We start from the raw sequence: 26,614 nt of genomic DNA, 5'->3' as shown, positions 1-26,614 counted from the left end.
GTGTGACTCCCCCTCTGGGCTGGAAATAAGCATCACGCCTGTGTTGCTGTGAGTTACAGAGAAGCTTTTAACAATCAGAGCTGAGTTGCTTTGACCCATCGCATACAGATGTGTGCATCCATTAGAACTCCCAAAGCCTGAATTTAAAACCAGGGAACGGCACAAGGTCATTACAGTTTGTGATGTGCATGTCGCTGGGAGATTCAGGGAAGTGAATGAAAAGCGAATCAGGAAATGATGAACAAGGCACTGAACACACTGCAAAAGATAAATCTTTATTTGTTGCAGCTTGTGTCAATAAAAAGTTAATAAGTGCAATTACAGCGGTACTGCATCCACACACCCTATGCAGTTGTAAAACCACACAAAGAATAGGTGCACTGACATACTATGCCTGCAGTGCGGTGTCTATCACTACGCAACACGTTAGGTGTGCACTATAGACTTACTGTAAGGCAACTTATACAATGACCAGTAGCAGTTACTGCCATGTTGAGTGTCTTCCAGTTAGGAAAACTTAGACTCCCCCAGAACACTAAAAAATGTGATCACAAAAGGTCTCTTTCTAATACAGTATAACACAATACTGTCCATTATTGCAGGTTAACGCCTATGCTCTAACTAGCCTAACTAGCCTGGCCTTACCTATTCTTAATCACACACATTTAGTCAGTGCACATTTTCCACAGGGGAAACAAAACTACTGTGAGGATTTTATATCCACTAAGGGGTCTGTCAGGCGAATAGCTTTGTCTGGCTAAAGTAAAACGCTCTACCACATTATTAGGTATTAGATATGGAACACACACACAGGTAAAATCCAACATCTACTACCATTATATATTGCTTTATCTGACACACTCAACCTCAGTAGTTAAAAGTACTTCAATATATTGCAAAATTACAAGTACCATTGAGTGCTTGGACACCAGATCGAATTTTTCAATCCATGTTTTAACCCAATCAATTTATTTTGCTGTCTTAACATAAAGTAAAGCAAGAAGGTGTAAACTATAGAATTAAATGCACTTTTTAACTAGTTTAAGTTAGTCTTGAATCTGTTCTCTCTAGTCACCTTCATATTTAAACTCTTCAAAGCACTACTGAGATGGTACAATAGTTGCAGCTGTAATAAATAATTCTTCCTCTGCTTTAGGAAACGTCAGGTCTTGGTAGGCAAGGTAGACAAAATGCTTGCAGGGGGACATCTAGAATTCTAACTTTTCTCTTCGAAAAAGAGCTTAACCCTGTTTCATTGGTTGAAGAGACTAGAAGACAGGAAGCTTTACCCAGTAAGCTTCCCCAGATGTGCAGGCTGCTGTTTACTGCAGTAAACTCCACAGTGGAATGGCCACAGCACTCTTTCTGCAGAGTTGGAGGTGAGCAGGTGATGGAATCTCCTTGCTGGTCATGAGAGTAGGGAGAGGAGCCTTCAGTGCTGGAGCACACCATCCACATCATAAAGATTGATAGAGCCATGGAGGGGACACTGAACTAAGAGTGGGGTTCCAGAAGGGCATGACCATTCCTCCATGGCTCTTTAAGCAAAGTCCATTATAGTAAGTCACATTTCAAGTATCTATAAAGACACATACAGAGAGAGAAAGAGACAAAGAGGGAGAGAGAGAAAATCTATTATTTTTTCTTTACACTTTTGTCAAATGGTTCTGAAGTAAAATCACCTTGTATGCATGCACAAATGAGAGGAAAAGAAAAAACTTTATGAAATTCTCTTGTAGAAGCAAGCCTGAGTTATACCCTTACAGAGCAACAGCTGTTCTCCAGCACCTGTTGCGGCTATATGCTTATATACAGTTAAATAAGGACCTTTAGTCACTTTGAAAACAAACACGACCTGGCAAGATAGAAAAGCAAATATGATGCCTACACACAAACCTAATAAAGGTTACCAGTTATGGATGTTTACACAGGAGTTCTGTTTTTTTAATGTGTGTTATATGTCTGATCTTTCACTGAAATTTATCGAGGAAAAAGGAGCATATAAAAAGGAGCATATTTCACTATAATCCATCAGATTTATATTTGGATACAAGCACATTAGCAAATGTCTGCATACCAATTGCATGTGTAAACACATAAACCAGAGTGGAGATTCCCAAAAGCACTGGTTTGTAAACAAGTACAGAGCTTACCATGTTCGGATGATATTTCAGTCACCACAGATTCATTCATGTAATCAAAAACAAACCTATTATTTGAAGATTATGTCCTGTTGAAATCTAAATGTAGCCCCTGAGGCTACACAAACTATAGGACTAGGTTAATTTTATCCCTCTAATAGTTTAATTAGGGCATATTGCAGGTCTGAACAAACTGCACAGGGTAAACCAAGAACAGCGGTGTCTTATTGTGATTACTGTCAAGACTGGTGTGTGCTGGTGTGAGTAGTCATGAATTGAATCCAAAGTGTACAGAGAAGATGAAGGCTGCAGCGCAGTTCAGTGCTCTCTGGCCTATATTCAGCTAGTTCATCTAGCACACACACACACCCACATCCTACCTCCACCAAAAAGACCAGGGCAGATCACACTTTTTAAAACTGAAGTTCACCACAAATTTCAGATTTAAAAATGGAATGATGAAATATGTAACAAGACGTTAAGAAACCTGAAACATCAAATAAAGGGCATTCGGGATTAGTGAAAGAGTGTTGTGTAATATAAACGATAATGACAAAAACTAATGACAGAACAATGAAATGAATAGATTGTGGCCAAGTACAAGAATGTAATATGTTCTGTTCTTTTATTCTTTATTCATAATTTCAACAGCCAATTAATCTCTCCATTACCTAAGACAACCTGCTAGTTCAGTGTTTAACACGATAATGAGTTGCTTTTTGAAGAAGAATAGCAAATTTGTTATTGCACTTCTCCAAGACCACATTTCGGTTAAATGTGATTTGGTTATGACAGTTATTTAATTGGATTACCATATTTTAAATTCCTAATTTGTGTTTACTGGTAATATGATATGCAGTGAATAGTACATATAGTTTAGGTACATTATTGCAATAGCCATTATTTGTGTTTTATTGCAGATAGTGTCATTAATAAAGATTTGGGGTTTTACATTCCTAGACTACATGTAGACCACTGTATACTTCTGAACTGGCTGATAAACTAGATTGGTTTCTCTGAAACCATCCTAAGAAAGGTCCCCCCCCCCCCCCCACCCTGGTTGTGCATGTTTGCAAATGGCAACACAGACATTTCTTATATATATTCCATTACAATCCATTGTAATTGTGCTGACTACTGCTTTTAGAATAAAAACAGATAAATATGGGCAACTGGCTATGCAAGCACAATAGTGTAGCACTGTAGAGAAACAGCCCAATTAAATAAGATATGAATACAGACGTTTATAGTGATGAATGTCCAATTCAGTCTAGCAACATGACCTTTGCCCTGTCATTCACACAATCCGATTGACACTCTAGCAGGTGTGTACTCCTCTGGCCTACTTTAAAAGCGTCTGAACTTGACTCTCATTTATAATGTATAGTGATAGGCTTTTATGCAGTGTTGCAGGTTTGGTATGTGAGAACCTCTGTCTCCGAGGTTCATGCAGTTAAGTGTCAGAGGACTCTGACCGTTAAACCAGCATTGTTCTTTGGACTGAACAGTTGTCCTCAAATATAGGTCTACCACAGACAATGTCTCTTGGAGTCAGTCCAATCTTAACTTTGATTTTCAATTTTACAAAAAACTTTAAGGATCTATTAATAAAAGCAATTTTAAAACTGTGGTAATTGTTGAGTACGCCATCTTAACCTGAATGATTGACTGAGTTTCCTCCCCCATCAAAATTTGCAGACTTTATCCATTTAAAATCTTAATTGTAAACTTGGAAATTGTGCATACCTTTAAGTTGTTTTCAGTATATACCAAGCTGCCTTTCCCTCACATGGACTTATGCCAATAATTATTTAGTGGCCATTTAATAGCTATTAAAGTGTTACCTTAGTTAATCTAATTGTGGGCAATAATTGTCCCAGTGATAGTGGGATTTACCTTCTATTGTCCAATTATGAATTTTATTTTAACCTCTGTTGCCCAAGGGTGCAGACCTACTTCTGTTAGGCCTGCAGCTGAGCACTGACTATAAAATACTGAATGCAATCTAGATGACAACAGGAAAATCTAAAGACACACTGACTGTAATATTAGCCTAGTGTTACAATTATTGCTCTTTCTAGAGGCTTTGAAGCTTCAGGAGACTGAATCATAAAAAACAGTTAAATGCAACTCAGCAGTATATCTATGCCTTTCTGAGCTGTGAGAGCACCTCTTCGTTTCAAAGGCTGAGGCACATCATCATTACATTACACGCTAGATTCCACTTGTCTGCCTCCAGCCCAGTTCACTCTTTCCAGATGCACTAAAGGAGAGAACGACAAGACAGTGCGCTGGAGGAGGGAACAAGCAGTTTGATGACAATTTTTGCATTTTAAAATATATTCTGTAGCTAGATTGCTGTTCAACTAGATAAAAAAACCACTTGATTAGTTTGATATAAAAGCATGACATTAGAACAGACATTGGCTCTTGAGGCAATTTGGAAATGACAGACATCTCAGTAGAGAATGAGTGTTATTACTATATGACACTCTTCCTCGGTTCACTGATCACCCTCTCCATTTCCACCACGGTTCCCTCACCATCTGTACCATTTGCCTGTGTTTTGGTCTCTGCTTTGGCTCCATCCTTGGCCTTGCTTATTCACTTTCTTTTGTTTGTTTATTCCCTGTTTGTTTAGTTTTTTCTCTAGTTTTATCTTCCTATTTAGCCTTACTTCACTGTCTTGTTTTCAAATGAAGGAATATGGGTTATTCTTTTATGTTGCTGTTGGTTTTCCAGACTGGTGTTTTACCTCTGCAGACTGGTGTTTTAACTCTATGGCCTAACTTATATACAATTCCCTTGAGCTGTATATGTGTTGGAACTTCAACAACTAGCAAAATGTAAAACCAGAATTTTCAAAAGATTTATTTGTTAACAAATAGTGCTTCAGTTACAAAAAATTCTTTAACCTTAACATAGTCAACGTTTTTTAATCAGACGTGCTTCAGCAGGAGAAATGTGAAGTAAACTATTTGCAAGCTTTGCTGTGACCATAAAACAAAAGAATGGACCGTTAATAGATTTTATGTTCCAATAGCAAGTGTGAATTCTTTTAAACTTTTATATGGACTTATGGCTTGGAACCCAGAGTGGACCGGAATGTGATCATAGTGGTCCTGTATGATTTTGAGAGAAAAGAAATGAAACTATACATTTATATGGTTATTTATTTTTATCATAATAGACAATAATAGAACCAGTGCTGCGACAGCAATTAGTGTTGTAGAGATGAATAACAGTATGCATATATCAGTGTTTTGAAACCTACATTCATGGTGAATAAAATATGGAAGCCCCCACAAAAAAGTGCATTGCAGCATCCATACCTGACTTAAGTCAGTGCAGACTGTACATAGAAAATCTTTATTGTTTAACTGGTAGACTTAATGTTTGTCTGGAAAGTTTGTTTATAATGTCAAGTAGTGGGTTAGCATTCCAAAACAAATGCTTCAGTTCTTTTGCATGTATTCATTCATAATTTTCTCATAAAAATTCGAAACACAGTAAAAGATGGTAGGTGGTACATTTTGGCAGGAAGTCACAGAATATGAAATCAATCCAAGAGCAAACCCAATGAAACACACACACACACACACACATGCACATGATCACACAATCTCTTAGTACTGTCAACTGCAAGCCCGCACAGCTTTTTGGTGTTTGCCTAAGTCCTTAAAGCATGTTTAATCCTTCTAATATATCAAATCCATGCTCATTGAACTGTTAATTGTGCATTATTTAGTCAGTTCTGTTTTTATGTGTTTTTAATTAAATCTGTGAACACTGTGAAGATTTCTTACCAGATGTGGTAAAGCCCTAATGAAACGAGTACCAGAAATTCCACAAATTTCAGTAATTTCAAATGCCTTTCCAGGATAATAAACACATCTTAACTGTGTAAAAATGAATTTTGAATTTTCATTTAGTTAGGGTGGTAACATTTATAGTATTTCCATTATTTATATCCCTGTCTCTGCTCTCTACAGCATATATTTCCAGTGGAGTTTGGTCCGGATTATGACTCTGCTATTCAGACGCTAATGTGGGACTTTCTGTCCCGACTGGGGCACTTCCTGCCTGTCCCTGATCTCCTGCAGGTAGGAAATCATGAAGCATTTTGAAATGAGTCTACTTTGATTTTTGATGACCATCCAAAAAATAATTAATAATTCTGTGTTATACAAAATAATGGGCCTAATTGCTCAGTCCATAATTGTTTGATTGACTAAAGAATTGTTCAAATGCTTCTCTATCCTTGTGATTTAAGACTGTAGATTGGCTGGGCTCTGAGTCTTCTGTTTTAAAGGACTGTGAGGAATCCATCAGTAACCCAGACAACTTGAAGTCACTGCTCCATCACCATAAGTTCCTTGGGCATCTGGACGCTCCTGGTAGGTAATGGAACTCTTAGTCCTGCTGTCAGTAATTACATTTTTGTGGGGTTTTTTTTTAGATATGAAAAATTGTTGTCAAAATGTATGTAGTGCCTTCAACAAGGGTGCTGTTTGCTTCAGGAACCAGGGAAGCAGACCACATGAATCATTTGATCATAGCAGGTTAAACTATGTAGTGCTGCGCTCCATCAGGACCAGTATTTGATACCTTTAGTCTGTTAGTGCAGTGCAATTAAGTTTCAGCAGTAGATTGACAAATATTCCAATTAATTGCTTAGGACACTTCTTAAGTCAGTGTTCAGCATGTCTGTCCACTTGTTCCGTGAGATGATCAGGTGGTATCAACAAAAATTTTGACATGTATTACTATTTTGAACAAGTTCATTACTATTTAATTATCAATGTATCAAATCCATGCTCATTGAACTGTTAATTGTGCAATTTTGTCCTTAAACATTTAATTATGTTCATTAGATTTGAAGTGCCTTGTGATGTTTTAGTTCATTCCATGTTAAGAACTGTGTATACACTACAGTCGTGGCCAAAAGTTTTGAGACTAGCACAAATTTTGCTTTCACAAAGTTTGCTGCTTCAGTTTTTATGGTGGCAATTTGCATTAAGTCTAGATTGTTAAGAGTGATCAGATGAATTGCGATTAATTGCAGTCATTCCTTGCCATGAAAATGAACTTAATCACAAAAATTACTGCATTCCAGACACTGTATTTCAGCCCTGCCACAAAATGGCCTGCTAACATCATTTCAGTGATCTTCTCATTAGCTCAGAAGAAAGTATTAACGAGTACAAAGCAGCTGATATCACTGTCATACTGATTAAAAGAGCAGACTGGTTGCTTTAAAAGGGTGGTGGTGATTAAAGCTTTCTTCTATTAACCATGGTTACCTACTAGGAAACATGGGCAGTCATGACTGCATTGCATCAAAAGTGCATTCATGTGTGAGGTTGCTCAGAATTTTGCTTAAGAACACTGCTATGAATAAGGATTGGTATCAAAATATCCTCCAAAAGCAACTTCTCCCAACGATCTGGGAGCAATTTGGTGATGAACAATGCTTTTTCTAGCATGATGGTTATCACTTTTGCCTTGTGACCTGGTGTTCCAAGTGGCTGGGTGAACAAAACATTGAAATTTTGGGTCCAAGGCCAGGAAACTCCCCAGATCTCAATTCCATTGAGAACCTGTGGTTCATCCTTAAAAAAAGAGGGTGGACAAACAAAAACACAGAAACTGTGATCAACTCCAAGCACTGATCAGGCAAGAATGGGTTCCCATCAGTCAAGATTTTGCCCAGAAGCTGATATCCAGCATGCCAAGTCTTAAAAAACTTTAAGACTGTAAACATTGTAAATATTAGGTCTTTGCTTAAACTGGATGTATTTGTCAATAAAAATAATAATTTCATTGTACTTACCACTATTGCACTATATCATATGAACATCTGACAAGAGGATCTTAAAAAAAAAAGCTAAATAGTCCCAAAACCTTTGGCCATGACTGTACATTGACAGATTTTTGAGGCTGATATATGCAGTCTGCATATACATGATCCATTTTGTTCACTGCATGTGCATAACAATGAGCTTGCAAAGGACAAACTGACTTGTGCTCATTTAGAAGACTCATGACTCATATACTCATGCCATGTTGTGATTCAGAAGACTCATAACAACCATAGGCAGGATCATGAAAACTGTTACCTTTTATGTGGAAATAGTCACTATGCATTTGAGAGAAAAAGAGACTCACCAGGCTGTGGAGGTCTGGAAGGTCATGAGGGTGGGGCTCTGGGCCTCTCCTCTGAGACCATGTCTGGGATCATGGTGTTGTTGGGGGTCGTGGCTCAAAGCAGCTGCAGTGCTCAGCTCTAACTCCTGATCCACTGCTGTGCTGTGCCAATTGCTCCTAGCCTGTTTCAGCCAACGGCCGCCCAATCCCCACTTCTCCAGGTAGACTCGGCACACCTCATAGTTCATGGCTGAGTAGTACAGGAAGTCCAGAGCCAGCAGGACCATGACAAAGAAACCGTAAACCCATACGCCAATGAGAGCAGTGTAATTGCTGCAGCAATCAGGAGGAAATGAGACAGAAAAGAATAATTAACAGTTAGTGACAGAAACATATTTTAAATATAGGAAAACTCCTCAGTGCATCCTTTGAAATGTGGTTGATAATGAGATTATACTTGACTGGTTAGAGACTGGTTATATACAACATGCTTTCTCCTGCTGAAGCTGGTATCATTAATAAACATAACGTTTGCTTTATTGAGTATGCAGATGACATGCAGTTATATCTGTCCTTTTCCATTTTTGATAGTGGTATCAGTTTAAAGAAAACACATGTCTATCTCTACGGTCCCTGACATTCTGTCCAGTGCTGAAACAGTTAGAAACAGAAATGCATTTGTGTCAACTAAAACAGACTACTGCAACACCCTCTTATCTGCCCCACTGAGAGCGCAATTGCTAATTTACAAGATGTACAGAATGCTGCTGCTAGAATGCTCACATGCACCAGGAATGGGGGATCACATATCAACATTTGACTACACTGGTTATCCATATTTCTGTAGAATTGATTTTAAGAAACTTTCCTTTTTCATTTCCAAATACCGTCCAGCAGGGGAGTCCACTTTTAGTTGCTGCAACCTTAAGATCCATAATTCTCTACGTGACTCATACTCTTAGTCATTGATTAATACTATTTTTAATTAGACTGAGCTTTTATGCCCAATTGTTTTAATTAGTTTTGTACTGTTTATTTTACTTTGCTTTTTGTTGTGCTATATGAAAAACTAAAATAGTAATAATAATAATAATAATAATAATAATAATAATAGTAATTATTATTATTAAGTTCTCACAGTTTTCTCCATATCTGTAGCATCACATAGCATCATTTCTCCACCATAAGCAGCTTTTTACTGTATCTGCTCCTCAATATTAGAAGCAAGCATTACACCCTAGCAGGGACATAACAAATACAATCCTCTGAGAAAATATTTAAAACCCTTCTGGGTAAGGAACGAAAAATCCCAATAATGGAAAACAGAGCAAATTCCTTCTACTCTAATCAAGCGATGAAAGGAAAATAGGGGTCACAGCCTCATGAGTGACAGCAAGGTGGCTTAATTGCCTTGTGTTTGCTGCTGAGACTGCTTTGGCAAGATACTAATAAGACTGGGTATGGAGATCAGAGCTGTACAGCTGGCTTTGGTGGAGGGCCATTGTTCAGAGACTATGGATGCCTGGGAGGATCAGATGGAGCCTGAAGTGTGAAATTCCTTTTTATGCCTGCTTAGTGCCAGTTGATGGTTACAGGCTTCCCTGATGAGCTGATGTCTATATTTAGATGTAATGGTAAAAATGAAGATATTCTGCATCATGGAATTGTTTGCATTTACATACTACACATGGTTGTTGTATGTTACTTAATTGCACAAATGAAATCAGGTGATATAACTTTGCCTTCTGTAGAGCTCTGACTTCATTTCTGTATTAATAGGAAGCTCTTAAAAAGTCCACTAAGAAGTTCTTTCATCATGAGATAAGAAATTAAATCTATGTATGAAAATATACAATAAATGTAATGATGGAATATCAAAAAGCATAGATCAAACAAAGGCATGTCACTTGATAAGATACCAATGTATTATATTTTACATTTGTATGATTATAAAGGGAAAGAAATCTCACTAAGAAGTAGTGGTGTGAAGTCAGGCCCTTTAACCCTTCAGAAAACAGGTAGCAAAAAAGTATATGGAAGATTTTCATGGATTATACAGTATTTCATGAATGCAATATAAATATAACATTTATTTCATGAATAAAGTAAAATCAAAAACATAAACCAGCTCAAAATGCTATTATGCATTTTCTTGGTTGCTATAGGATGCATATCAGCTGTCCGATAGCAGTAATAACCAATTAAAACTGCTCATTAGAATGGCTTCAGGGACTTGTTCCTGTGTATGTGCCTGTGTGACCCTTCTGATGATATTTTGAAGGGTTTTGTAATGCAGGTCTATTGGCAAATCTGACCAATCAGATTTATGATTTTTATTAAGGGAGCTGGCCCATAGTTATCACTTTCTATGCACATGCTTACTAGGTTAGCTAGCTAGATTTTGTGACTGCAAATGAGACAGATATTGTAGCATATGTAATTAAAAAGCAATTTCAAGGCTAATCTTCCATGAGAAACTTATAATAATTCAGTGAGGTCAGCTAACTCTACCTATAAATCTTTGTCAGAAAGGAAAAATGTATGCATGTACTTTCTATAAGACAAACTACGATAAGTATATCTGGGTAACAGCTGTCTCACAGCATAATATTCTGGCCAAGGAGCAGAGGATGGACTTTATTTTCAATTAAGCCTAACAGACTGGTGAGTTTGGTGTTTGTATACATGTTTTGGCTTTACTGGCATACTGTATGCATATGAAATTATTGATTCTACCTTGCTGAACAGCTGTACTTGTAGGATTCATGGATTTTTTTGCATTACATAGAAAATTAATATATGGAAAATAAAAAAATATCATATTTCATACATGCTACTTCTGTTTTGTCATTTGTAATTGTAATTGCATTTGTGTACAGTAATTTAAAGTCAAGCCTAAGTTTATGTGGCATTAACAAAATGTGTGTGTGGGTTGGGGGTGGGAGTATCCTTTGTATGCACTGCACGCCACTTCTAAGTAGGTATACCTATAATGTGCCATCCTCAGTTGAGTGGAGAAATAAATAAGCTAAGATGAGGAGAGGAACATCACATGACCTTGGGTCAGTTCACTACATTTCAGGCTTGAGCCATGCAATGGATTGTCAATGGAGAAAAATGCTCTATCATTCTGTGAATATTATAGATTCATAAAGGCTGTGATAAAAATGTGGAGGTCATGCATTCTCAACATATTCTTACAAATGCAGATTTTCTTTTGCAGCCAATGTCCATTTTCATCAAAAGAAACAAACAAAAAAACACCCTTAAACAGTACCTGTAACATCACTTTGTATTTTCAAGCATCATTCCAATATTCGTCATTTATATCCCAATGATGTGAAAATGAAATTACAAGACAAACCACTCAACCTGATGACGCTCTTGAAGCCCTTTAATAAATTCAGTCTTCACCATTTACATTTGAGCAAGAAAATGTGGAAAAATTGGTGAGCAACTACAGATTTATTTCAATACTCCTTTTATTTTTTTAAAATGATTATATAGACAAATGTGAGACTTCTGTTTTTTGTTGTTTATCTGAGCATGAACAAAATATCTGCTCCACAATCCAAGAACCATGCTACCTTAATGTCCTTCCTGAGCATCTTTCTAGTCAGCTTCAGCTATAGAAGACTGAATGACATCTGCCATTGAAAGCAATAAACTACTTGCCATGTCAAGAAGTGCGAACAGCCAAATACATTAATCACGGTTATCATCCCATCCCACTTCTTTCCACTTACTTGTGAGCAATGCCATCAGAATTGGTAGTGATGTTGAGCTGTATGATGCTTTGGAACTCTTTCTCACTGCAACAGTATTTGAAGGTTGTGTGGTTATGGTGACAGCAAAACATATAGGTCTTGTTGTCAGAGAGACGGGGGCAGTGGAAGCCGAAGTGATAGCGTCCCTTGTGGTCTGAATAGGGCTCGCACATCCTGAAGTGGGCTGAAAGAGCTGTCCCAAAGAAGGACAATATGAAAAAGGTTGTTTTGAGACAGAAGAACTTTGCTGACATTTCATAATTACAACACATAACCAGTCTTTCTAATACTACTTACAAAAAAATGCATTATAAATGCAAGATGCAGAACTTATAGCAACCTCCTAAGTGCAGACGTTATATAAATATATTTGCGAAAGTTACTTCATTCACATTTGAACATATACAGTACATATTAATATGATAATTGACTGATCATTGTCTGACTTGACACTGCATATATACATGCACCTTTACTCTCACAGTAAATCTGTTCAGTACATCATCAAATATTTAGCATTCATAATATAAACACTGAGACACACTAAGAAGACATGACAAGTCACTCTGCTGCTACAAGTCTCACCTTTTTTAAATGAGTATCATAGACAACATGTTATACACCTCAAAATGAATGGTAATACTGATTCTATTATAAGGGATCAGAACAGTTACATATTCTTCCGATAAAAGTACCAGGCAGAATGCTTCATTATGTTTAATTACAACTTTGCCCATGCATGCCTTTATGTGTCTTTTCAGTCCCAAAGTGTGAAGGGGGCTTCTTATAAAAAGTGAGATCTTTTGCTGTCAAAAAGGAAGGCAGTTTGGCTGAATATGGCTTTGAATATCATAAATGACACATTATGGACTTCCTTAGTCCATAGCCCATTGTGGCTGGCACCCCAGCACACAAACAAAACCACCATGAAATAGTCCTGACATCGCACACAGTTGATGAAGCCTGACAACCTGTAAAAGGTTGTGATATCTTAGCATATAAGGGACAAGAGCAGTAGTTCTGCTGTTCCCAATCCCCTCTTTATATTAACAAAAACTCCCCAGAATCCAGAGTCAGGCTGTCCTCATCAGGACTAACTGTTGAGTCTGGCCACAAACTCAACCACTCCCATCTAAACTCATATCCAGTCTTCCAGAGGAAGAGCATGATAATACCATCATTTGCATATAGATGAGAGTTTGAAGGACAGATAAGTGGGATATACAGAAAAATTCAGGGGATCCTAACTCAGGTGCTCTCCCTGTTTGGGGCTCCTCTGCTCTCCATGATAGAGAATCTCTCTTCAAAGCAGGAAGCTTTAGAGCATCAAAGGTGTACCTGTGTATACACTCATGAGCCACAATATTAGAAATGTTTACCTTGCAGCTACATTCATAAAATAAAAACATCCTACACTATAAAAGAAAACTGCTGTTTGTACTTAGTAAATATCTTGTTGCCTTACAATTTGGAGATCACTGGACTTAAAATAGTATGTTAAGAGGACAATAACTAATAACAATAACAATAAAGCAACTAGTAGTGTTTGTCAGGATTAAAAATCATTTTAGTGTGATCATTAATGTGCATACTAGAGATTGGGACTGGTAATTCAAAAATAGCATACTTTTATAGCATATACTTCGAAAGGCTGCAGTTGATACAGGCAAATGGAAGTTTTCTTATGATGACAAAGGGGAATATTCAGGGGCACAATGAGCTGATGACTTCTTGAAAAAAGAAGATAAATGCTTCAAAAAGTTAATGAAGTATTTTTAGTATTTCAAGTACAAAAATGAAACTTTGCTAAACATTTGAGTACATTTCCATTCTGTTCATGTTCATAAGGGAAGTGGAGACCTAAGTGGGAGTGTCATATTTCTAAATCAATTGTCAGCAATGCCTAAATGGCTTTGCACAGCTTTTCATAAACATCAGTGAGACTTTTTTTTGAAAATCAATGGCAAATCATTGTAGGAAAGCTAACTGGCTGACCGCATCTATGCCTTGAAAGTCAGGGTCTTGCATGCACAAATATTTAGAATGAGGTCCAAAGAGCTTAGTGAAAAACAACTGAGCCTTCTAGCATTTAGGCATACTTCCCATTTCTATTAATAATGATACATGAGATAATCATTAGGAAGGCCATCTTTGCAATTAGTGTGCAAACAATAAAGTGTAATTAATATATATATTTTAAATTATTCTCTCCTCTTGTTAAAGAGGGAAAAAGAATGTAATATTTATTACCACACCATTACATAAATAGAATAAAACAAGTGACCTATGCCAATAGGCATTTAGTTCATTCATAAACACATATTCAGAAAGTGAACTTGAGCAATGTATTTTGAAATGCATATGTGAACATGAGAATGAGAAATATTACAAAATATATTACAAAACAGGAAACAATTTGAAGTTGGCTCCATTTGACCCTTTTAAATGCCCTAAAACATCCAATTACCCCTGTGCATGGGCTGTACAGTGGGAATAAATCAGGAGTGTTAAAGACAAGTCAGAGAGCCCTCCAGGAACACCTCTACACTCATAAAAAGCATTGACTGAGCACCCAGGCTGTGTATCCATCAACCAAAGCAGCAAGGAGTCGAGCTGCAAGGCTCTCATATTCCTGGGGAGGAAAAAAACTAAACAAAAGGCAAAAGGTAGGCGTATGAAATGAAAACCACCTGTAGAGACCTGTTTTATTTCCTTTCACTATGGTGGCTAAAAACAAATCAATGTGTTTTGATTTCTGCCAGCTGCATCATTAACACCCTATAGGTTTTCACAGATAATTGGCTTGACCCCATTCATGTCCACTTCTCGCAGAGTAGAGTGAATGGGAAATGAAGGCTTCTCCTTTGGGCACTGGGTACAGAGGCACCTCCCTAACAGCAAGCTTGAATACCTATCGTTCTGTCTCTCTTTCTCTCTCCATGGCAACTGTTCTGATGTGTATTTCATTCAAAGCTCACCAGCAGCATTGTCAGACACATGTTGAAGTGATTTAGGAGGGAACGCCTCCTCCCTACCCCATCTACTCAAACCTGAATTTGAAATGGCACCAGAGCTAGTTTCTGCTTCCTTGACTGCCACTGTACCTCATCATGACATCCTCATGCCCGCCTTAGTTCCATTTACACTTTGCACGGTTTGTATCTGAATATCAGCATCTGGAGGATGAATGATCTGGTCTTGCCCATGTTTTTCATTTGGTCTTTTTAAATGATCCTTGTGGTTCCCTTATGATTAGATATTCTTGCATGCAGTGTGTAGAGGTGCAGGAAATCTGGTATTAATTCAACAAAATAACAAAACCAAACCAAACTGATCTAATAACTTTGAATATGTCCAGGTGCCATTCAATAGGGGAACTGGCAATAGGCAACAGACCTGCTTTCAAAAGCTGTGATGAGGACCTGTTGGTGAGTGACTGCAGTTTGCAGTGATCTTTGGACTACATTGATGATGTGCCTATACTGTGGATGGGTCCTTTCTCCTAACACAAATGCCTTTGACGTGACTGCATACCCACCCAATATTTGATTATGGTGTGAGCCAGGCTACCTACAATCACATTCCAATCACAACCAATCACAATGCATGCTGTGCGCATGTACAATTTGCATACCCTGCAGTTCAAATAAGATGTCTAGATACAGATCGCATTTTAATGCAAAGTATAAATGTCTTTGTCTCACACAATGCAACAGTAATTGTCTTTTCAATGCAACAGTAATTTTTTTTTTCAGTGCAGCAGTAATTGATCTCAGCTTAGGATACAAAATTGCACCCACACTTGTATGTGAAGTCCTTGGGCAGCCATAAGATTGGATTTATTTTTCTTTCTCAATATTATATTAAAGAAAGTGCAAGAGAAAGCTTTACTTTCTTGCTTTTTTCTCTAAACAAACAGTTTATGTCTTATACATTTTAGTGGAAAACATGCAGTGTAGTCATTGCCATGCTTATTTTATCCTTGGCATTTCACTGCTTTGGGTTTTTTTTGTTTTGTTTTTTTTTTGCTTTAGCACCAGAGCCAAGTTGGGAAAAACCCCGCTTTCACACTTCTAATACAATTTCCTCAAACATGGTTTTGCTTCAGCATCAGCTTTCTGGTTTGCCATGCACTGAGGCATCTGACCACAGTGCACGGAGACGCCGAGTCTCAGCAGAACCCCACGACGAGGGAAACACACAGCTTGAGAGCTGAAATGACAGGTGCAGTCTTGAGCAAACAGTGCTGAAGAGAGATAGGACATGACCAGAGATGTACACTGGACATGTAAACTGAGTCATGTCAACACCTCTGACTCTATAATAAATGTAAGGGTATCACTGAGCACAGACGAAAGAATGACTTAATGACTTCATTCCCATTGAACAGGATGATGTATAGACAAACATTTAATCAGTATGTTGGCATCATAGATAATGTTTATCTATTGTTTATTTGACACGTTTTTACCAACGTATGGGTTGTTGTAGGTTCATTATCTTCAGGAAAGGAATGATTTTGATTGGCAACTTTTATAATTTTATAATAAAAGGAGATGTGTTTCTGCTCAAAACAACTGACTGAATGACTGTGAGAGAGGTTTTCCTTTAAAATATATTCAATAATTGCAGATGTGTGTTTAAAAGTAGGCATTGTCCTTAAATGACTTGGTATAATTGTGTGTTTGTGTTACAGTTACCATGTCTGAATTCTGAAAAGATGTCAGAGGTAAAGCAGGATGGTTATATTATATAGTTTCCATAAGTGTGTACTACTGAGTTTTTTCTGGATTGATAAAGATATGGTATGTGATTGTAATTAGCAGGACATCTCAGTTTCTCATATATCTGCCATTGGTTTAGGTGCTATTACTTTTTCTGTCACAGGGCATAATTCATCTGCTTGCCTCTTCAACAGCACCTCTTGAAAGCTCACACACTCTCTCTCTCCATCTCTATGAAAGCTCACACTCACTCTCTCTCTCTCTGTCTCTTTCTTTCCCTCTCTCTTCTTTTATCTGAAGTCAACAAAGCTTTGTTTTTGACAAGCTCTCATTTGTCACCTCTCTCCAACATTTACAAATCCCTGTACCCCTAGCATTTGTGAAGAATTTTGCTCATCTTGCACTCTCCTTTACACCAATTTAAAACAGGTCTTTTGACAATGTGGAAGACAGAAAAACTGTGATTCAGATCATTAACCTAGTATGAAACTATTGTTATGATTATTGTGATCCACTCTACCAACCAGATTAGTTTGATTGGGCATGTTCACATCAACCCCAATGACATAACTCAATAGCCACTAAATTAGAGTAAGTGCACAAATTGTTGTCCTCTCCTAAAGCATTACTAAGATCTGGTTTGCCTTTGACTTGGTGAAACAATGAAATATCAAATTGGGTTCTGTTAGCTCGGTGCAAAATGAAATTCAGCATTTTCACAGCTCTTCTTTTGATATGTTTTTTCTGTGTGCGATATCTTCTGTCTGTGTGTCGACGTGATCGCTTTTGGACTCACCTGCAGAGAACAGGAGGAAGAAAATGATGGCCAGGACATTGTGTAACCAGCGGCCGTGCATGGTCATCTCTCTGTTCTCATGGAGGAAGGACCAGCACAGGAGATGGGGAGGGCGGGCCGACACGACTCAGCAAACACACATCACTTAGCCCCTCCACTGGCACTCCTCCTACCGGAACTGAACATAAAAACAAATACAGACTGTGTGTGTGTGTGTGTGTGTGTGTGTATATATATGGATAAAGAGAAGAAATGAGAGGAGAGTTTTCAGCCTTAGTGTCTCTCAAAATGCCTGCTCCAAGGCTAGCTATAATCTGTAGCTATTTTGAACAGGGTTATGGTATGTGTTATCTGTGCCATAGTAAAGTACTTTTTCTCCTGGCTTTTGAGTACAATTTGAAAACAAATAAATTAACAAACAAACTTTTTAACTTTTCTCTTGTTGCTTCACCTTCAAAATAAATTTTGCTGTTGGCTCGCTACCATTTTTTAAAATTATTTGGATCCCAGCTATATTACTAAGCGTAGACATTCAATACAGCCAGGATTCTGGGTTCTGGCAAAATATTTTTACTTAACATCATAATTTACTCTTGGTCGAATATTTCATGGGAGTAATTCTGCTCAGATCATTTGTTGCCTAAGCAGCCCCTATTCCACTGTGGTCGGAATTGTTTGACCTCCTTAGACAGAAGCATGTAGAGTCTGCTTCTGACAAAACCATGAGACAAAACTGTCAAGGAGGGTCTGATGTTCATCATTCATTGCAATGATTAGCACAATGATAATATATAATTAACAAATCCAAGACCTATTTAGCTGACTGGACGGAGATGTGATCTTAATTGGCAAATGCTGCCTGTCATAATATTGTCTTCAGATCTTCTCTAGATTTCCACACTGTGCCTGGAATGTTGTAATCTAGTATTGACACTGGTTCAGTCCTGATGTCAGCATTCACTCTGTGACAGCAACATGCAGCCTTTATTTGAACTTGATAAAAACACACTTAAAAACTCCAGTTACAGAAGTAACCTTTCCCATTACAAATACATCCTCCTTCATAACAACAAAGTCACTGTTGTGCTCAGAGACCTAAAGGAGGAAAAATATCTAGCCATTTGTCCCCTTGTTTGGGTCCGACATTATACTTCCTCTTTTATATGCGCGTTCTCTTGCATCTCCACAAAAGAAATCATAATTATTAGACTTGCTTGGAGATAAAAATATAACACTTTGCTGCTTTCTTTATCTCCATATGTGTTTCCAAGGCAACAGCGTGGCATGTGCTCATGCGCATGAGGTCGTTTTTGTGTGCTGTTTGTTTGTTTTCTCAGTTTAGCATATAAAAGCAGAAGGTTGTTTATCACTGAAGACGTGCAGCAGATGTACAGTTTCACCATGAATCACAAGGTATTTAAGAACCAAGACAAATCCTAGGACAAGCGCCACCAAAGTTGTTTTCATGATATTACTGACTTCCCCTTTGAGTTAATTCTAAGTAGCACATGCGTAACCCATACTCAATGCACCTTTGAATCATTATTCTCTTTGTGCCTGGTGAGCCATTTCTGTGTATAGGAGTATATGTGTATTTTGTTTATAGGGGTGTAGGAAGTGTGATGTGATGAATGGTAGCAGGTGGGCAGGTCACAGTGTGATAGTGTGTTATGATGAACTTGGCATGAAGGTTAGCATAGCTGTAAACTAAACAGACATACTGATGCTACTGTGTAAACAGAGAGGGAGAGAGAGAGAGAGAGAGAGGGTGTGTGCATAGTGGGTATAGAGAAAGAGAAAGTATGATGAAGAAGACGGAAGAAAAATGCTCTAAGAAAGACGCTGGATGCCACTCACTAAAACTATTGCATCACAGTTCTCTCCCTGTTTTTTTTTATCTGTCACTCTCTTTCCTACACACACAGGGAACCTTTTCAGGACTCAGTATGGCCTACACCATGCACAGATGTACAGATGTGTTACGTGGCATCCATCATTGTAATGCAAGAGCACGCATCCTTTCATCTCACCGAGATGTTGCCCAACAAGCAAAGTCAGCATATGAATGGAACTCATCTTTTCTGTCTGTCTGTTAGTCTCTCTCTCTCTCTCTCTCTCTCTCTCTCTCTCTCTCTCTCTCTCTCTCTCTCTCTCTCTCTCTCTCTCTCTCTCTCTCTCTCTCTCTCCTCTTCTTTCTATCTCTAGATTCTATGGCTGATGAGTAAGAGCTACATTGGACTCACCAAGCTGTCTCTTTTTACTGTCACTCTGTTATCCAGAGGATGTCAGCTCAGAGAATCTGTGGGGATTCTCACCTAAATGCTCATTATTACTTGAAATGGAACTTACTTTAGCAGAACCTGTGAGCCAGTGACCGTGATGGCATTGTGATCTAGTTTTGGTGATCAAAGTATTATTTAATAGCATTTTAGTGTATAAGACACTTGTTGCAATATTATTTTTGAACATCTGGAAAACCCTTATTATATTTGTCTTCAGTGTGTTATATGAACCTAAGTTTTATGAAATGAAAAAAAGTGCATTTACAAGGGTGTCCATAAATGGTCACAGCTTATCTTTCTGAGAGTGGAGAGAACCACGTTGGTCAAATAATATCAAAGACTTGTCAGTTCCCATTAGGCTAAATGCCTTTTTCTGTGATGTGTGTGCTTAATTTTGCACTATATTGTGATTTATATTGACATGCTGTTTGTGTAAGTTGCAATCAGTGTTCCTGTAAGCAAATGTGGTCTAGCTACCATAGCTTGAGACATCTTGGGGCAGCCTACCACAGCCTGTCATGTTTTGGAGTCTTATCTTGCAGTTTGCTATTTTTGAGAAACACAGTAATGAGTGCTTTAAATGAGCTGCACCTGCAGGATGATGTCTAAAAAATCTCAAAGTTTAACATCTGATGAATGTTTAAGGCAACTTTTTAAAAATTTACAAATAATGATGAACAATTTGAATATATATATATATATATATATATATATATATATATATATATATATAATTTTTTCTTTTATATACATTTTATTGTGTTCAAAACCAATAACATAAAAAATTAATGATAAACACTAAATTCAAATGTAGTAAGCCATATACTAAATGGCAGGTAATATATGGAAGTATGGCTCAGGCTAGAAAATACTGCTGGTGAAAGATCGCTGCCAGAGCCTCTGCTGTCATAAATGCATCCCTAGACCCAAATAAAACTCTGCCACTGGCAAAGGCCCGGGGAGTGCACATGATGGAGAAAACACTGCCTGCTTCTTGTCCCAAGGTGACACTACAGAATGTGTTTATCTGTCCCCTGAGGACCTGTGTGTGTGTGTCTGTGTGTGTGTGTGAGTGAGTGAGTGAGTGAGTGAATGTATGTGTGTGCTTGGGTGCAAGTGAGTGAGAGACAGAGGCTGAAAGAAAGAAAGGGAGAAGACTGAAGAGGCAGAGGAAAGGTTACAGCACCATGAGGAAACTGAGAACACTACAGGAGAGGATCCCAAGAAGGCACAAAACACAGACAAGTAGAGCGTGTTTACACCTTCTGATCAATACGTTATGAGGATTTGGATAAGGAGTTTTTCCTCTGTATGCATCACTGCACACACTCACACACACACACACACACACACACACACACACACACACACACACACACACACACACACACAGGCACGCTTGCTTTCCACTGTTCCTAAATGAATAGACCATTCCTCTTTTTAATATCCTTCTATCAAATAGCTACTCTGTTGTTTTAATTAGTTAAGAAATTTGTTTATGCACACACACATACAGCAAATTACGTAATGGGGGCTCCACAGTGTAGAATGGTGTAAATTCCTTGTAAGCACACAAAGCTTTTACAATGTAGTTAAAAAATAACTTGAATGAAACATTACAAGGTGACAGGAATACTTGGAAATAAGGCAGTAGTTATTAATTTCTTTCATGTTATGTACTGTCTTGTTGCATTTGTTTCTGCAGCTTGTAAGAATATGTACTTTAAAAGACAGGGATAATATCTAAGGAGAAAAGCTTGAATGCTTGTGGCCCAAGAAATCCGTGTTGGCTTAAACACTGCCGCAGGGCTGCATGCACAGTGTCTGTGAATTCGAATAAGCTGCTCTGTACCCAATACAAGACAGCAATATGCTGCAGTTCTCTCCTTAATTACAAATGTGTTACAGACACAAAGTGAGGGACTGCAACATACTGAATGACCTTCTCTGATTTGAAGAAGCAAGAGTTGGCTTTGTTTTGTTTACTTTGCCTTATCTTCAAAAGCAAAAAATGTTTTAATGGCATCATTGCATGGAGAGCAGAGAGAAGGTCTAGCATTGATGGAGTGTCCTAGCCATATGTGATGCCAGTGGTTATGAGGTCTCATCTATTTGATGCAAATCCAGTTTTGCTGGGATTCTGTCATTTTTAAGTTGTTCAAGTTAAATTTCATCCTATTTGTGTACACATAAATTAGGTTAATATTAAAGTAGTTAAGGACTAAGTGTATTTCAGCAGTGCATGCATGACCAATTACTGGCTCTCACAAATGAGAATGTTACAGGATGAATTTACATTTACGGCATTTAGCTGACAATTTTATCCAAAGTGACTTACAATTATGACTGAGTATAACTTGAGCAACTGAGGGTTAAGGGCCTTGTTCAGGGGCCCAACATTGGCAGGGCTTGAACCAGCAACCTTACACATACAAGTCAAGAATCTTAACTACTGACCATATGAACAACAGTAGCCTCTTTTTTGCACATTAGCTGTGCATTCGTCAACTGTGCGCAACTGAAAAAAGAATTTGTCATTTTCCATGGGCAATGCATTTTAATTTTAAGTTTAATGGTCATCGCATTAATGATATATCTGTTTGCACTGCTATTTGTTGCTATGGAAGCAAAAAAAAAAGAGAACTGATCTTCACTTTTGGATCTTTAGAACCCCATGGAATGAATGTTATGACTTAAACATCTACTTTTTCAAATATAAATTTCCTCTTTCTACAAATTCAGAAGTACTTTGCTTGCACAGCTAATGAAGGACCTCTGTCTGAAGCATCCTGTTTCCCTTGTTTAGTAAAATTTTGAATATCTCTACATCTCTTACTACAATAGACTTGAGTGCATTTGCAGTGAGAATGAAAACCTCCAGAAAAATATGGACATATGTGTGAACATTTTCAAAACTCTGGGTTTCCTAAGGAAGTCGTAGATGATGCCTTTGCTCATGTTTTACCTTTTCAGAAAGTAGACATACTGACCTATAATATAAACAATCTACATTTAAGACTTTTAAGCCTATGTATCATCCTACAAATAAAACAGTGGCTAATTTTATACTTATATAGTTATACACTTCAGAGTCCTTTAGGATGATGCAGAGACCACATCGCTTTGTGAGGATTTTCCACTAATCTCCTACAGACAAAAACATCAAAGACATGTTCATTAAGAGCGAGATAAATAACCATTCAGATAATGACTGTTGTACTGTAGCCTCCAACCACTCTTTTTGCGCTACATGTAAATTTATTAACACAGCGACTAAAATAACTGGCACACAAGGATCCGCTATCATCATCATCCATCTCTCCTCTCGCCTTGCTGCAGGAGTTGCAAGGAGTTACTGTATCACTTGCAAGAGATGTAATCAGCTTTATATTGTAGACACCAAGAGAAGGCTTGTTGATCGGTTTGTTGAACACCTTTGGACCATCAGAATTAAGGATTTGTCATTTCCAGTGGCAAAACATTTTAATATTAATGGGCACTGCATTAATGAAATCTGTTTGCATTACCAGTTATTCCTATGGCAGCAATGAAACTAGGAAACTCAAAGAAAAATAACTGATCTACACTCTTGTAATTATAGAGGAATTTTATGATTTAAACATCTACTTTTTCTAATATAGACTGGATGGGTCTTCTCACCCCTCCTCCCTCATTCTGCCATTAAAGTGCTTTTTTATTGCCTAACAGAGTGGATTTATTTGCGATCTCCTGCTGTGTACCCCATCAGCTCTCTCATAGTAATGCAAGAATAATACCCCCCCCCAACACACACACTTTAACAGAGACCTTTATCTACATCCTTGAGCCACCTTGACACTGTTGTGACCCAACGGGAAATGCTAATGGTACACAGATTCCAGTAGTTGGATCAGTGAAATGGCATGGTGAGTGTCATTTGCCAACATGTAAAGGCAGCAGGATAATGTCTGTCAGACTGTGGCAAGCTGAACGATATCTGCTGAGCCAGTCAGAGGGGGGCACCCAGTGAGTCCATGCAGCTCAGAAGGAGAGAGCTTTACCTTACACATGACTTCTTTTTCATGATGTGCCTTCAAAGTGGAAGGATCAGAAACGTCTGCCCCTAGTAGTGAGGCAAAGGAATGAAATAAAAGCCTTTTGTCTTCCCAGCTCTTATTCCTCAGCTGCAAAGAGGCAGATAACCCCTGCCGCTTCGGTATGGTAACCCCTGCTGGTTCGATATGGGGACTAAGTATCACATTAATCCACCATGCTTCTCACGTAATGACAAGTTCTGCCTAAAATTAGTCGTCTAAATTTGGACCTTAGTTCTGAGGGACAAATTTTCTCCCCTTTGTTTCATCCAGCGAGTGTTTTAAGAAGGTCTGAGCCTGAATACATATGTTTCATGCATGCGAGAATATGGAGGTTGGAATCATTTAAAATGCACATATCTGAACTGCCGGCACATAATGACCTCTCCGTTTCAGAAAGACTAGAAGAGGCATCTGAGAAAGCACTTCTCTACCTAATCTACACTAATCAACTCCGCGCAGAGTGCTCCCTCATGAGCTCATACACTCACCCTGACTGCTCCCACTACCATTTTTTGGAGACTAAAAATGGTGAGAGACAACGTGCCATTTTCTCCTCACTTTTCAGAAACACCGGAAATAACTAATGTGAGACTGGGATATTGTGACAGCTGAACTACAGACTTCATTATGGCAAAGTAGAGACATTAACCTAAAAAGGAATAATATCTGACCAGGAGGGACTTGAGAAAATGATTTTCACACTTCCTACGGCTCAAACGACTGTATTAAGTACTGTATTAGGTAGTCAGTACTGTAGAGAAAGTGTGGCCAAGGTTTTCCTTATCCCCTGGAGGGGATGGACCATGAAAAGACTCTCAGTTCTTTATTCATGAGCTTTGCTGGATATCACATGAGAGGCAGAAACCACAGACAGGCAGGATGTGATGTAAAGCAGCCATTATCTCAAGCTAGTTCAGAGAGCTATGCACTTCTTATTTACATATTAAAAACTAAAAAACAATGGGACTCACTTACTCTTACCAGCAGAGCTCTTTGGTTTAGTCGCTATAGAAACATTAATCAGAGGGCGAGATTAACCTGATATTACACTGAGAGATTAAACCAAAATAATGTAATATAATCTGGACAACAAATAAAAGGAAGATCTACAGAATTCTGTGACCCCAGAGCAGTTCAGTATTTTTTTTTTCATAGCTCTGTTCAAGGTTGCTGGCCTGCTGCGTGACAACGAAATGAAGTGCCATCTCCATAACACACAGAGGTAGGGTTTCAGCCAGGCATGTCACCAGATACACACACACACAGTGTCTTGCACACTGTTATAGAGCTCCCCTTATCTCTCTTCTCTCTCTCTTTCCACACACACTCACAAACACACTCAGAAACACTCTCAGAAAGACACAGTTATGAAGAGGTTTCCTTCCTGCTGTAGACAGCTGTTACACGGTGTATCTGGGGAGTGCTTGTTGTTCTCTTGTACAGTCCAATGCTTTGTTCTCTCTGCTCCTGTTTCAAGTACCACTCCCGCCAAGAAAGGAATATTCAGGCAACCACACACACACACACACACACACACACACACACACACACACACACGCATATACACCTGCACATGCACACATACAACACACACACACACGTACACACACATTTTCACAAACCTGTACCAATACAAATACATGCATACGCACAAATATGCTTACTGTAGTTTGAAAACTACACAGCATTGCCAGAAGCTCCTGGTCTCCAGTAACCGGATGGAAAGTTGAAAAGATGTAGCTGGGTCTGTGTAAGGTACAGCATTCATCTACGTATCCTATCAAGAGTCCTTGTGTGCTGGTGAGCATGAGCATGCATGCAGGCTGTGGCCAAAGATAAACTACAAGAGTGGGATGAACCAGGGGAGAGTGAGCCAGAGTACAAAAGCCTGTTAAAAAGGCGCGCAGTTACATCAAGAGTCATCAACTACAGATGTAAATGAAGCGCCAATAAATCATTGATTTCCCTCAAGGTCGATTTGCCTGCTCTTTTCTTGGCACTTGAATATACATGTAAAGTGCCTGCATTCACAACTATTTGCAGTCAGGTTTTGATCTCCGAACACATCAAATCTAAACATCCAGCAATTTGCTGGAAACAAACTTGGAGCCTGTGACCGGGTCAGCAGCAGACAAGGAATCCCATCAACTGCTTACAAATGAGATCAACATGGCGCTGTAACGGGAAATAGCAATAAGGCTCTAAAGCAGCTTCCACATCCAGAATGTAACAGTGTAAATGTTTGTCATCCATATAAGGTCTTTAGTGCTGCCTGGAACCAAGTTCAAAAGGGTTTATCCCTGAAAATATCAAAACAAGTAAAGCAAAGTTGTAAAACTTTGTTTATAAGAACACTGCACAGCAGAAACCACTTACCTGTGACTGAACAAAGCCTGGGTTTCCACTTTCTTTTTCTCCCTTGTTCCCTGCAGAGTCAGTTTGTGCTTCCGGTCTGTATGCTGACCGCTGTCCTTTTGCAGTCCGAAGAGGGAGAGCACGCTGCTTGGAACGCATGCACACCCATCCTGCTGCTCCGGCAAGCACAGAGCAACAGTCAGCCGTGAGCGCGTGCAGAGAGTAAACGAGTAGGAGAGGGTGGAGGGCGAGGCGGTGGTGGTGGTAGGGCTCGCAAGCTTTGATCCACCGTGCTTGGTCTCACGCCCGCTCTGGTGCAATACACC

At 38.5% G+C, this 26,614-nt stretch overlaps 1 protein-coding gene across 3 annotated transcripts; it reads right to left on the bottom strand.

Annotated features, from left to right (window-relative positions):
• Positions 1 to 290: 290 nt before the first annotated feature.
• Positions 291 to 26,614, bottom strand: shisal1a (shisa like 1a). Of its 3 annotated transcripts, none has more exons than XM_027006831.3 (5): positions 26,310 to 26,614; positions 17,576 to 17,753; positions 12,035 to 12,248; positions 8,310 to 8,621; positions 291 to 1,579 (listed from the first exon to the last, which is right to left on the bottom strand). In XM_027006831.3, coding segments are annotated over exons 2-5 (594 nt in total). In that variant the 5' UTR covers positions 17,643 to 17,753; positions 26,310 to 26,614; the 3' UTR covers positions 291 to 1,578. The 3 variants fall into 3 exon arrangements, with proteins under 3 accessions (XP_026862632.2, XP_026862631.3, XP_081568826.1); XM_027006830.3 differs by lacking the exon at positions 291 to 1,579 and adding an exon at positions 7,634 to 7,753; XM_081712700.1 differs by lacking the exons at positions 291 to 1,579; positions 17,576 to 17,753 and adding an exon at positions 7,634 to 7,753.

Source organism: Electrophorus electricus, chromosome 4, assembly GCF_041902795.1.
Source record: "Electrophorus electricus isolate QZ-2024a chromosome 4, ASM4190279v1, whole genome shotgun sequence".
Lineage (NCBI taxonomy): Eukaryota > Metazoa > Chordata > Actinopteri > Gymnotiformes > Gymnotidae > Electrophorus > Electrophorus electricus.
The sequence above is the reverse complement of the archived record's forward strand: the minus strand, read 5'-3'. Positions and strand labels throughout refer to the sequence as shown.